Source organism: Enhydra lutris, unplaced genomic scaffold (genome assembly GCF_002288905.1).
Source record: "Enhydra lutris kenyoni isolate GAN:26980312 unplaced genomic scaffold, ASM228890v2 scaffoldscaffold43, whole genome shotgun sequence".
Taxonomy (NCBI): domain Eukaryota; kingdom Metazoa; phylum Chordata; class Mammalia; order Carnivora; family Mustelidae; genus Enhydra; species Enhydra lutris.
The window spans coordinates 1,622,881-1,636,377 of NW_019154127.1; the positions used below are offsets into that span (position 1 = coordinate 1,622,881).

The 13,497-nt window shown below is 35.1% G+C and overlaps 1 protein-coding gene across 1 annotated transcript; it reads right to left on the reverse strand.

The window, feature by feature from the left end:
- Positions 1-7,223: 7,223 nt before the first annotated feature.
- On the reverse strand, positions 7,224-7,409 carry LOC111155633 (keratin-associated protein 19-3-like). Its single transcript, XM_022515903.1, has one exon. It carries the CDS (start codon positions 7,407-7,409, stop codon positions 7,224-7,226), a length of 186 nt encoding a protein of 61 aa, XP_022371611.1.
- Positions 7,410-13,497: the final 6,088 nt, after the last annotated feature.

Consider the following 13,497-nt stretch of genomic DNA (forward strand, 5'->3'; position numbering starts at 1 on the left):
TTCTCCACTGGCCGAATTATAGTTTTTATTTGAAAGTTAAGGGCACTTTTTCTTCTTTAATTTGATTTTTTCAGTGTTCCAATATTTATTGTTTATTCACTACACCCAGTGCTCCATGTAATACATGCTCTCCTTAATAGCCACTACCAGGCTCACCCAACCCCCCACCCCCACCCCTCCAAAACCCTCGGTATTTTGTATTTTTCTCAGATAACCACAGTCTCTCATGGTTCATCTCTCCCTCTGGTTCCCCCCAACTCACTTCTCCTCTCCTTCACGCAATGTCATCTGTGTTATTCCTTATGCTCCACAAGTAAGTGAAACCATGTGATAATTGACTTTCTCTGCTTGACTTATTTCACTAACATAATCTCCTGTAGTCCCGTCCATGTTGATACTAAAGTTGGGTATTTATCCTTTCTGATGGAGGCATAATACCCCATTGTATATATGGACCATATCTTCTTTATCCATTCATCTGTTGAAGGGCATCTTGGCTCTTTCCACAGTTTGGCGACTGTGACCATTCCTGCTATTAATGTTGGAGTACAGATGGTCCTTCTGTTCACTAGTCTGTATCTTTGGGTCAGTTGTGCAATTGCAGGGTCATAGGGAAGCTCTATTTTTAATTTCTTAAGGAATCTCCACACTGTTTTCCAAAGTGGCACTTCTGTTATAAATTCAAAATATTTTTCCTTCACTCAGACAAAAATTAATTAAATCATAAAATAGGGTGTAATAGTATATGATAATGTACCTTACTAGGAGTGTCATAGACAGTGTTTCTCAATCTAATGACATGGATGGCCGTTTTTTGTGTTTTTTGTGGGTTTTTTTTAGCCCTATAAGGAATGTTTATAGACTGTGGAACTATTACCTGTTCAAGTGTGAAACAATGGAGCTCTACTCCTGAGATACAACTGTATCTCATTTGCTGTGTACACTGATAGTCCACAACACCCAGACTGGATTAACTAAAAGGCTAGGTGATAACTGATGGCCAAGAAAAGTTATTTTTATGTAGACTGAATAAGTCTATGCCTTTGAAGGAAGACTTCTGATAGAGATAGATGCATAGAGATATAGATGAAATCCAGATAAAACTAACATTGAAAGTAAGTTTTAATTCTCTATATCATAACAAAATGTTACAGAAATGGTTTTTCTATTTAAAAAATGTAATCCTTCACATCCTCATAAGGCATGTATGTTCATGGACGCTCAGCAGAACTTTCAAAATACAGGGAGAAAATACAGGGCAGAGAAAGCTACATTGTTGCACCTAGATTCAGAAGACGTTGGCCTTGGTCCTGATTCTGTTACTAGAGCCTACCTAACTCTGTAGAAGCCTATTACTTTTCTGAGGGTGTGCGTGCGTGCTTGTGTGTGTGTGTGTGTGTGTGTGTGTGTGTGTGTGTTTACCTGCAAGATATGATGCATAGCCTTGCTGTCATTTAATATCTGGTTTTGGCAAGTTTATGACACTACTATCTAATTGAATCAAATATATTTTACCAATTTTGACACATTAAAAAAAATCTTAATTTTTTGCTGTTACCTGAATATATCATTTGATTTTAGGAAAAAAAATTGGTATTTTCTTATATCTTTTTTCTTATTTCATCAGTAAGATCTCCACTCCTGTTTATTTTTATCAAAGAAAATTCAGATCTATTAGAAGACTCTGTGGATTCAGCTGTGTTTAGCATCAGTTTAAGCTAAAAAATAAATTAGTTCAAAATTATGTCTGGTTGTTTCTTTCCCTTATTGAGCTAAAAAAATTCTTCAATATGAGAATGGTGGTAGAGAATAATGCCGTGACTAGTTGTGAAGATACAGTAAGAATGTAAGAGAACTAACTAAAAAGTCTTAATTAAAATGCTTTGAGTTAAATGATCTCACAGGAAAAAATTTACCCCAATTCATTACTGACTTATAGGTCAGCTGCTTGATGCAAAATGTCAAATGAAATAATGTGCTGAAGAGTATGATACACAGGATGAGATTATTCAAATTCAAAAATTCTTGGAAAGGCGATTTATTTCATAATTAGACTAGTGAAAATGTTTGATCTATTATCATTTGATTGTCCTTAAAATAAAAAAAGCCAAATGAATTTTGAATAAGTGGAAAGATTTATTATGCATTATTCTGAATTAAAAATGTGATTTGACTTATATAAAACACATATATTTGATAAATAAATACATAGATATATTAAATTGCCTTAGCTTTTTGTTGTTGACTTAAATCTAAACATTATCTAAATAAAAGCAAGAGTTTGAAAAATATTAAATTACAACCATTTAAACTTTTTTTTCATTTCAGTCTAGAATTATTAGTTTTTACATCTAGTTATATGCATATTTGTGAGGTATATGAGAAAAAAAAGATTCTAAACCAGGGAGATTGCTTCCCTCATTGACAACTGAGTAACATTTTCCTTTCAGTCTTGTAGAGTCTCAATGTACAGAGCAGGTAAAATAACTATTGAGTCCCCGTCACTCCACACTTAATCAGGTAATGGTTCCAAAGTCTGAGGATGTGTCTTATAGGGCTAAAAATAAAAACAGTATATCATTTTCATGTACTTGAGTTCCATGAACAAAATAAAAACCATATTTCATATTCAAAGTTGATATTTTATTAGAAAGGGAACAGATAATTTAATCAATTATAAATGCAAAAGAAGAAGATGCTTAAATTATGAGGAAGATGTAGGAATATATTGAAAAGTCCAAAATTCTGAAAAGATAAGTACATTTGTGGAAATAATCCCAGCATGATATTAAATGTTCAGATACTGCACTCAGTTTTGGGAAGTCCCTTGTAATTTTAGATGTTGGGTTACTGACACAGGAGTTTGGTAGAAGCCAGAGAATCTGTATCCTCCATAACACAGCGGGAGGCAGCAGCCATATCTGTGGCCCCTCCAGCAACAGCCATGGCCCAGTTTGGGGAAGTTGGCCCATCCCCAGCCATATCCACAGTCCAGGCCACAAAAGCTTCCACAGCCACAACCTAGGCCTCCATAGTAGTTGGTGCAATGGCTCTTGGCATCAGGGGTGGTGAGTTGTTTTTCTGTTCAAAGATTTTGAGTATCAGTGGCAACATGTCTAGAGTGATGCTTATATCCCCTGAGCAGATCACGTGGTAAAATACATACCACCTATTTTTGAGTCATTCTATGTGTTACCCCTGTTTGACACAATCTTGACATATGAAGAGCCCCTCAATCTCATGAAAGTGTTTGAATTTGCATTGTTGCCTAGGCATGGTGTCCCTTAAATATACTGCATCCTTTTTATGAGAAAGAATTGCTGTATTTTCAAAGTCTGGACATCCCAGACAAAATAAAATTCCTTATAGCCAGGGATATTAAATAACACATTTGGTAGTGTTATGTTTTAAAATTAAATATTGCATCATCTCTGGCTTATCTTGAATTGTTATGCTTCACTTAAGATTAAATGAAAGAAATCGGTTAAATTCAAGGTGCTAAAATTTACTATATCCCTTCAAAGGCATCTAATACTTCATGGTAAAGTCTTTTTTCAAAGCTAAAGAAACATTTGAAAGTCTGGAGGCATTAGCTCACCTGCTGTGAACACCAGTATAGAACTTCAGGGGAAAAAATGGAAGTTGAAATAAAGCTATCATTTTTCTCTTATTTTATATCATTGGCCACCATAAAAATATTCTCTTTTCTGATTTTGCATACTAGTTTGGAAAATGAACATTTGGATTAACAACATGAAGTAATATTGCTCAAATATTAAAGACAAATCAAAGTAATCAAAAATCATAAGCAACATTAAAGATTATTCAAAATTCCTTTTTTTCACATCTAGACTCCCTTTCTGGTATATCTTCTATCCAAAAATAGATTACATCTGCCTCCTGCTGTATAGACACCTTTTCCTCCTTTTCCCCTAATCCATTATTTACCTTCTTATCCAATCAGTTTTCAAATATCACTTTGCCTCAGTTCCTCTCAGTCCCCACTAGGGTGTGGGAAATAGGGGAAAAATGAAATATATACAATTTCTCTTTGGCTTCCCTCCATTTTTTATACAATTCATACTTAAATTCTTCCATATATATCTTCACTCTTACCATAATATTTTTGCCTTTGTATTCTCTTTGCCTAAGTTTTTTATCCTATTTTATTTAAATTCAATTAATTAACATACAGTATATCAATAGTTTCAGACGTAAAGTTCAGTTATTCATCAATTCCATGTAACACCCAGTACTCATTACATCTTTTTGCCTATTGTGTGTTTTGTTTTCTGTTTCAGAAAATAGCTTATAGTGTCTACTAAGATATGAAATGCTTATTAAGATCTTAGATGCTGAGAAAAAAAATGCCCAATACCATGTGAAAAAGAGGTCTTAACATTGGAAATGTCTTTAGACTCTCCAAAAATATAAGTATAATGTAAAAAGGGTAGAGTAAAAGACCCACTGAAGGCAAAAAGTCCTTCAGCTTACTCCAAGCAGTTAATCACTTAAACCCAAGACTGACCTGAATCCTGCTTGAGCCCCACCAGATACATTTTTAATTTGAATGGAACATCTAAATTCTTTTCAAACTCTCATGGCTTCAAATATACCATCCAGCTTTTTTGAGCTTATAAAAATGATGTATTTTCCCAGCTGGACTTGTTGATTGATGAACAACTACTAGCATGCTGCAGAAAACCAGTAAGGACGAGTTAAACTGGTGAATGCACCCTAAGATTCTTACAGGTAAAGATCACATCTTCCATAGACATGGATATCTCTATAAATGCATCTGAGGATTTAAAGGGGGATTGTCTCAAATAGTTTTCCTGCTTTAGAGGAACGTATAGCCATCATTTCATTTGCTTTTGTTGTTGTTGTTTAAAGCATAGTATAAAATACCCAAGTCCTAAGTGTACAAGTTAGTGATATTTTGCTTTTATTGACAGACCACCTACATTGATCACACTCAAGCTCCCCAAATTTTCTCTTGACCCTACCAAGTTAGTATTACTCTCTAGAAGTTTGTCTCATCTGGACATCACATGAATGGCATCAGATGGTATACCAGCAGCTTTTATCTCCTGAATGATTTTGTTCATCACTGTCTCTGTGAGATACATCATTGTTGCATATAACTTTAGTTTTGTTGTTTTCATTACTGCAAAGTAGCCCATTGTATGACTAAAGCACAATTTATTTACTATTTTGCTCTGGTAAATCTATATTTGTGTAGTTTCCTTCCCTCCCTCCCTCCCTTCCTTCCTTCCTCCCTTCCTGCCTGCCTTCCTTCCTTCCTTCCTTCCTTCCTTCTTTTCTCCCTAATATGAATAAAGCTGCTATATACATTTTACTAGTGGTTCTTTTTGTAGACCTAGGTGTTCCTTTACTTTGGGTATGCATGGGACACACACTGCTAATTTATACTATATATATATATATATTTATACTATATATATATATATTATATATATTTAGCTTCAGTAGATTCTACTAAATAATTTTCCAATACAGTTGCTAAATTTATATACCACCAGCAGCTTATGAAAGTTCTAGTTGTTCCACAACCTTACCCACATTGGCCATTTCGACATCTTAATCTGATCATCTTTAGGGTAATAATGATATCTGAATATTATTTTAATTTGGTTTTCCTGATCAATGATGACACTGAGAATTTTACATAAGCTTATAAGCTGCTTAAATATCCTCTCTTTTGAAATGCCTGTTCAAGTATTTTGTCCATTTTTAAGTGGGCTTGTTTGCTATTAATCAATTAATCAATATTTTATAATTGATTAGCAGGAACTCTCTACATTTTTGGGTGTTGGCATTTTGTCAGATTTATATATTAAAATTATTTTCACTTAGCATGTGACTTGGAATTTTTCCACTTTAAATTCTCTCTATATATAAACATAAGATTGTAACATAATAACATCTAATTTATTCATCTTTTTCTTTTATGTTTAATATTTTTGATTCTAATCAAATTTTTGACGACCTCACACCATGTTAGTTAATTATTTTTGTCTCCTTTTTTCCAGAATTGTTTCATTTTCATTGATCATTCTAAAATTAAAAATAGTTGATAATTTGAATATTTCATGCTTATTCAGCCAAACTGAAGCAATGAAATTACAAATAAGTCAAACAGGTTTCATTCTGTATGTCATACTCTGCCTATTTGGCTCTGACAGATATGCCTCTGTTTTGGGGTTGGTGAACTGGCTGTGATGTGTTCTCCTTAACATAAGCAATAACTTTTCCCTGGAAATAAAGATGTGCTCGAGCATTTCTCCAAATCTAGTAGAGAAACATAAAAACAGTCATTTCAAATTCTAATAATATAATATTATACTAGGAACATCAAACATCTGCTCCAAGTGATGGTGTTGATTATTCTTCTTTATAGCTACAGAAGGCATTTCTCCCAAATCTGGAGAAATGTTATTAACCATTAAGAAAATAGAATAGCTATTGTTTTACTCTGTCAAGCTAAATAGTATAGTCATTCAGTGAAGTCATCAAGCTATTACTTTCCCTGATCTAGCCAGTGCAAAGCTAATAAACTATGAGTAGTTTGACTGAAAGGGTAGACCTTACTATCTGGCTAAACAAAACTATTTTTATGTTTAGTAAACAAATCTGAGCCTTTCAAATCTACCTTAAATATTTTAAATAGCATTTGATCTTAGCATTGCTTGCTAATTATTTTTTTCAGATCCAGCTAAACTAGAAATTAATAGCTTCAAGATTCTAAATCAAAACTAATAGCACTAACCAAAAATAGGTGGTTATGTGGAAAGCAGATGAGTCCTCATAAACTCTGTGTTTATATTGCTATGATAATTGCAGGAATGTGTAACCAGAATTTCAAGACTATTTCTTTGAAAGGACGCAAGATGGGAAATGTACTGTGAAAGATAAAGTCAGAATTCAGTTAAAAAATAAATAAATAAATAAAGTAAGCCACATGTTCCATTTTAAATTAGGATAATTTATTGCAAAGGAAACTGAGAAATTCTACAGTTATGAAAGTGCATATAGGGGATACCAGAAGCAGGCAAATAAAAGATGATACATAATCCTAGAATCTAAGGTGAGAAATACTTTTCATCTTGGCTTGGTCCCAGCTGATGTTGCTTCGTTCACGTTTTGGTTAATTCGAGTTAAGCATATTATGGCCTCAGACGTTGGACTTTCAGGGCAGGATTTCAGTAGAAGTTAGAGAATCCATATCCTCCATAGCACTGAGGACGGAAGCAGCCACATCCGTAACCTCCCCAGCCCCAGCCCAGCCTGCGGAAACTGCCACATCCCCAGCCACGGCCACAGCCCAGGCCACCAAAACCTCCACAGCCGTAGCCCAGGCCTCCATAGTAGTTGCCGTAGTAGCTCATGGTGTCAGGCGTGTTGAGTTTGGTTTGCTGTATTCAAGGCAAGATCTCGAATGTGAATGTCAGCATGTGTAAAGGGACGCTTATATACTTTGGTTAAAGCATGTAAAAAATCACGTGTATACACTCCTTTTGTGCCATTTCTCAATTATCTACTTGACACAATTCATTCATTCATTGTCCCCTGACACAGGGAGAGGCCCCAACACTCATTAAAATGTTTAAGACTGCTTTGGTGCCTAGTTAGGGTGGCCTCTAAAAGTTATTGCATCACTTTGTAAGAAGGAATGCAGTATCTTCAAAGGCTGAACATATCAGACCCTAAACAGAATTCTTCATAGCTAGGCATGCCAATCATATCTGCTGGTGGTGTGTTTCTCAATGAAATGTTCTTCATCTCTGTTTTGTTTTTGTTTTGTTTTGTTTTGTTTGTTTTTTTCTAGATTGCTGTGCTTCATTTACAAGTTAAATCAAAGAAATGGGTCAAAGTCAAATCTCTATCATCTATCCTATCCTTTTAAAGCATCTTACTCCTCAGGCTAAAAAATGAGTTATCTACCTCTTTCAGAGATAAGGAAATGGAAATATTTGAGAGCCAAGAAGAATCAGCTTGACTGTTGTGATATCAGTAAGGAATTTTAGAAAATAAATACATAAATAATCTACATTTTCTTTGATTTTAGAACATTGGTTACATAACTGATACACTTTTTACTTTTTATATTACTTTGAAAAATAAAAACCATTTTTGCTTGTTATAACTGAACTATATTGATACATAATTATTAACTAAAATCCATAGTTTATATTGCATTCTTCATGTTGTACTGTTCCATGGGCTTTGACAAGCATGGGACAAAATTGTTCACAAACTGAAGGCAAGTCACAACAATCAAATATTTATTTCAGAGTAGCTTTCAAAGCTGACTAAAAATTATCCTTCCAAATCCTAACCATCTTCTCTAGTATGAGATCTACCCAGGTTGCTTCCCAAAATGCAGATCATGAGGCACCTGAGTGGCTCAGTCAGTTAAGCATCTGCCTTCAGCTCAGGTCATGAACTTGGGGTCCTGGGATCAAGTACCACGTTGGGCTCCCTGCTCTGGTGGGTAGTCTGCTTATCTCTCTTCCTCTGCTACTCCTTTGCATGTGCTTGATCAAGCTCTCTCTCTCTCCCCTTCTCTCTCTGTGTCAAATAAATAATTCTATTTAAAAATGCAGATTGTAGGACACCCGGGTGGCTTAGTGGGTTAAGCCTCTGCCTTCGGCTCAGGTCATGATCTCAGGGTCCTGGGATGGAGCCCCACATCAGGCTCTCTGCTCAGCAGGGAGACTGCATCCCCTTCTCTCTCTGCCTGCTTCTCTGTCTACTTGTGATATCCCCCTCTCTCTGTCAAATCAATAAATAAAATCTAAAAAAAAAAAAATCTCTTCTCTATTTTTACATTCACTATTTCCTCCCGTTTCTTCACACATATATCTAATATTACATTTTATCTCTTATTTTTTAATTAACAGAACATTTTTAGTATACTTTTAAGTTTCAGAAAAATTGAGTGAAAAGTACGGAGTTTCTATACCCCCCCACACACACATTTCCCCCATTATTAAACATCTTGAATTAGTATGGTATATTAATTACAACTAATGTACCAATTTGATATGTTATTATTAGTTGAAGTTTATAGTTTATATGAGGGTTCACTCCTTGTGTCATACTATTCTATGGGTTCTAACAAATGCATAATATCATGTAATCATCATTAAACCACTAAAAATCCTCTGTACTCCACCCATTCTTTCCTCCCTTCCCCCAAACTCTTACAACCACTAAACTTGCTCTCTGCATTGTTTCGCCTTTGTCAGAATGTCATAGTTGGACTTTTACAGTATGTAGCTTTTTCACATTGACTTCTTTTACTCAGCAGTAAGCTGTCATCATACCTCCACATCTTCTGCAGCTTGATAGCTCACTTCTTTTTATCACTGGATAATATCCCATTGTCGGGAGCTGCCACAGTTTGTTTACCCATTCTTCTATGGAAGGAAACTTGATTGCTTCCAAGTTTGGACAATAAAGAATACAACTCTAAGTGACTGTGTTCAGGTCTTTGTGTGGACGTAAGTTTTCAGCTCATTTGGGTGAAACTAGGAAGAGTTATTGCTGGATCTTATGTGTAAGACTATGTTTAGTTTTGTACGAAACTGGCAGACTGTCTTGCAAAGTGGCTGCACGATTATGCTTTTGATCAGCAGTAAATGAGAGCTGCTGTTGCTCCACAACCATGGCAGCATTTGTTGTCGTCAGCGTTTGGAACTGTAGCCATTCTAATAGGTATGTTACAACTTCTTTTAGAGTATCATTGAGCCTCTGTCCTCCATTAACTATTGATAGGCTATGACAGCTAGATCAAAATGTAAAATATGTGAAATTTCTCTTTGCCACCCATCAATTTTCATTCAGTCTATAGTCAGTCCATTTTCTTCCTTCCTCTTGTACCTTCACTTCTAAAACAACAGTTTCCCACTTGTATTCCCTTTGCCTAGTCTGTGCTCTTTTTCTTTCTTCCTTTTCTTCTCAGGAAATACCATACTAATCTCTACTAAGATAACAAATATGTGTTGTTAAGGTCTCAGTGTCAAAAAGATAATCCAAATCCAAAGGCTGTGTCAAATTCAGTAAGATTCCCTTATACATTGGAAATGCCTTCAGAATCTCAAAAATGTAGATATAATGTTAAAAGATAAAGGGTGGGGAAAAGATGAGGGCAAAAGTCACTCAGCTAACTCTAAGAAGTTAGTCATTTATCAAAGCTGACCCAAACTGGTTGGTTCTTCCAGTAGTGCTCTTAAATTTAGGCTTGAATCTTTAAGTTCTTCAGAATCTTATATGACCTCAAATATAGTGTTCAGGTTTTCCTCATTTTTTTAATTTAATTTTATTTATTTGTGTGTTAGAGAGAGCACAAGCATGGGGAGCAGCAGGCTGAGGGAGAAGCAGAATCCCTGCTGAGCATGGAGCCAGATACAGAACTCAATCCCAAAACACTGGGATTTTGACCTGAGTAGAGCACAGACATTTAACCCACTGAGCCACCCAAACATCCCAGGTTTTCTTTGTTTTACAAATAATTTTCAAGTGATGCAATTTCCCAATTAGATTTGAGTATTTTTCTTTAATATCTACCATGTAATAAAAACACAAAAAATAAGTGCTGAAAGGATGAATGACTTTTAAGTTCTGTAAACATAAGCACCATGTTTCTCCCAGGTATGGGTAAATTATGGCTGCATCTAAACAATAAGGATTTAAAAGAGGAATGAGTTCAAATGGCTTTCTGTCTTTAGAAGAATGCATAACCATCATACATTTGCATTGGTTCTTTGTTTTCAAGCATAATAATGAATTCTGTATTATATATAAATTTAGGCATAAAATTTGATGCATTCTTGCAAATAAGCATGTACTATCTATTCCAAGCATACCTTAATGCCTAAAATGTCTCTATTGTTCCTTTTTGGTCAATATCACTTTCTGGAAATAACCATCTGTCTAGATTTTGACAACAGTTTCTGTAGACCCTATCAATAATTTTCCCCAAAGGGGGGCAGGCAGGGTACCTTGATGGCTCAGTTGGTTGAATAGCCAGCTTTTCATTTTGGCTCAAGTTGTGATCTCCTGGGTTATGATCTTATGGGTCATGAGATGGAGCCTGACTTGACCATAGGGCTCCATGCTCAGCAGGAGATCTACTTGAATATTCTCTCCCTCTGCTCCTCTCTCTGTGCATGCTCACTTTCTCTCTCTCAAGTGAGTAAATATTAAAAAAAAAATAATGATTTTCCAAAACAGTTGTTAGATTTGCAATCCCACCAGCAATGAAGAGTCTCTGTTGCTCTATATCTTTGACAATACTTGTCATTTTCAGATGCTTTAATTTGATCATTCTTGTGGATATGTGACGATATTGGAATACTCTTTTAATTTTTTACCTGACAAGTAATGATATAGGGCTCCATTAGACATGCCTATTGATCACTTAGGTATCCTCTTTTTTGAAATGTCTGTTCAAGTGTTTTGTTAGTTTTTTGTTCAGTTTTTAATATTTTAGTATTGATTTGTAGCAGCTCTTTATATACTTGAATACTGGTATCTTGTCAGATCTGTGTTCTGGAAATATTTTCTTCCTGTATATGCCTTGTTTTTTTTTTTTTTTTTCACTTTAAAATGGTGTCTATATATGAGTGGAACTTCTTAATATAATGAATGGCCCTGATTCATTCATTTAAAAATATTTTATCTTAATGCTTTTTCTTATCTTAATTAAGAAATTCTTGGCTGCCTCACATCTTATCCTTTAATTTCCTTGTCTGCTGTCTTCAGAATTTGTTCCATTTTTATTGTTCATGCTAAATTAAAAGACAGTTGTTAATTTGAATATTTCATTCTCATTCAGTCAACAAGAAGCCATAAAAACACAAATAAATCAAACAGGTTTAATGATGTCACACTCTGTCTATTTAACTCTGACAGATCTCTCAGCTGTGCTGCTGATGATCTGATGGTGGGTTTTTCTCTGAACTAGGTGACAGTTTCCCATGGAAGGAAATATGTTCCAGAGCTCTTCTCTTAATTCCAACACGAATCAATACAATCTAACAATAAGAGGTATACCAGTATGCTAAAACTGCATTATACTAAGAGTGGTAGTTTCTCTAATTAGTTACATTGATTATTGTTTTTCTTTATATATATAAAGTCTTTCCTCAGACTCTGATGCTAAATTCCAATTAGAGAGTAAAATAGTTTTATGTGAAATTATGTTTTGCTCACTAAAACGAAAGAGTTCAGTCCTCTCATGGTGACACTAAAATATCTTTACCTTGATCTACTCACAGTGAAACTGCAATACTTCTCCTGAATTGACCGAAAGGACACAAGCTGGCTGAGCACATTTATCCATGCATTCAGTAAACAAGTCTGAGATTTTCACATGCGTTTTAATAAGTTTTTAAAGTAGAGTTTGGATTTAACCCTCTTAATTGGTTATTGTTACTCAGATACAGCTAAATTAGAAATTAATAGTTTAAGATTCGACATCAGAATATTTGCATATCAAAATAAATGGATGTGGTCAACCAGCTGTGATAATTAAGCTCTCCAAAGGTGCATGACCAGAGCAAGATGCTTTATTTAAGAGCACTCAAGGAGGGAAGTATGCAATCAGTGTGGCAGCATGCATGGTAAAGCAGATGCCTCTCTTCAGTAAGACCTGTTCCAGTATGAGGCTGTATTTCTCATGCCATTCTTGATCCTTAGCAACTCATTTCACTTTCTGGAGTCCTTTCCCATCCAAGATGGCATTATAGTAAGCTTTACAGGGCCTCTGCCAGCTTCATAATTCTACTGGTTTTACTGAATTCGGTTAACTCAAACAGAAAACATTCACTTTTGTTTTACTACCTAAATATATAAAATTGGGGGGGGGAAGAGAGGGAGAAATGATGATACTTCATTCTGTATTTTTCATAAGCAAATACTTATGTGAAGTACTAACATAAAATGCTCACTCTTTGAAGGTCAGCGTTACAAGACACTTGTTATAATGCATAAAGCTTCAGGCCAGGAAGAGCCTTGATACAGATTACTTCACAAGTGATGACAGTGATTTTTAAGTTTCCATGATGAATAGCAAAATATTTCAGTGTACTGACAATACTGAAGAACAATGGCATGTCCCACCATGGAGGACCATGGGGAAAATATGATACTATATATATATATATATACACACACACATACATGTATATATATACATGTATATATATATATATATTTATATGACATAAAATATCATATAAAATGTTTATTTTCACTGTGCATAGAGATTTATTTTATTCTATCACTACTTTTTCTTCTTATTAAAATGGCTAAATAAAAATAAATTTTGAGGGGCGCCTGGGTGGCTCAGTGGGTTAAGCTGCTGCCTTCGGCTCAGGTCATGATCTCAGGGTCCTGGGATCGAGTCCTGCATCGGGCTCTCTGCTTGGCAGGGAGCCTGCTTCCCTCCCTCTCTCTGCCTGCCTCTTT

Bases quoted from the DNA above. Each gene is read 5' to 3' on its own strand.
- LOC111155633 (XM_022515903.1), bottom strand. From the start codon at position 7,409: ATGAGCTACTACGGCAACTACTATGGAGGCCTGGGCTACGGCTGTGGA.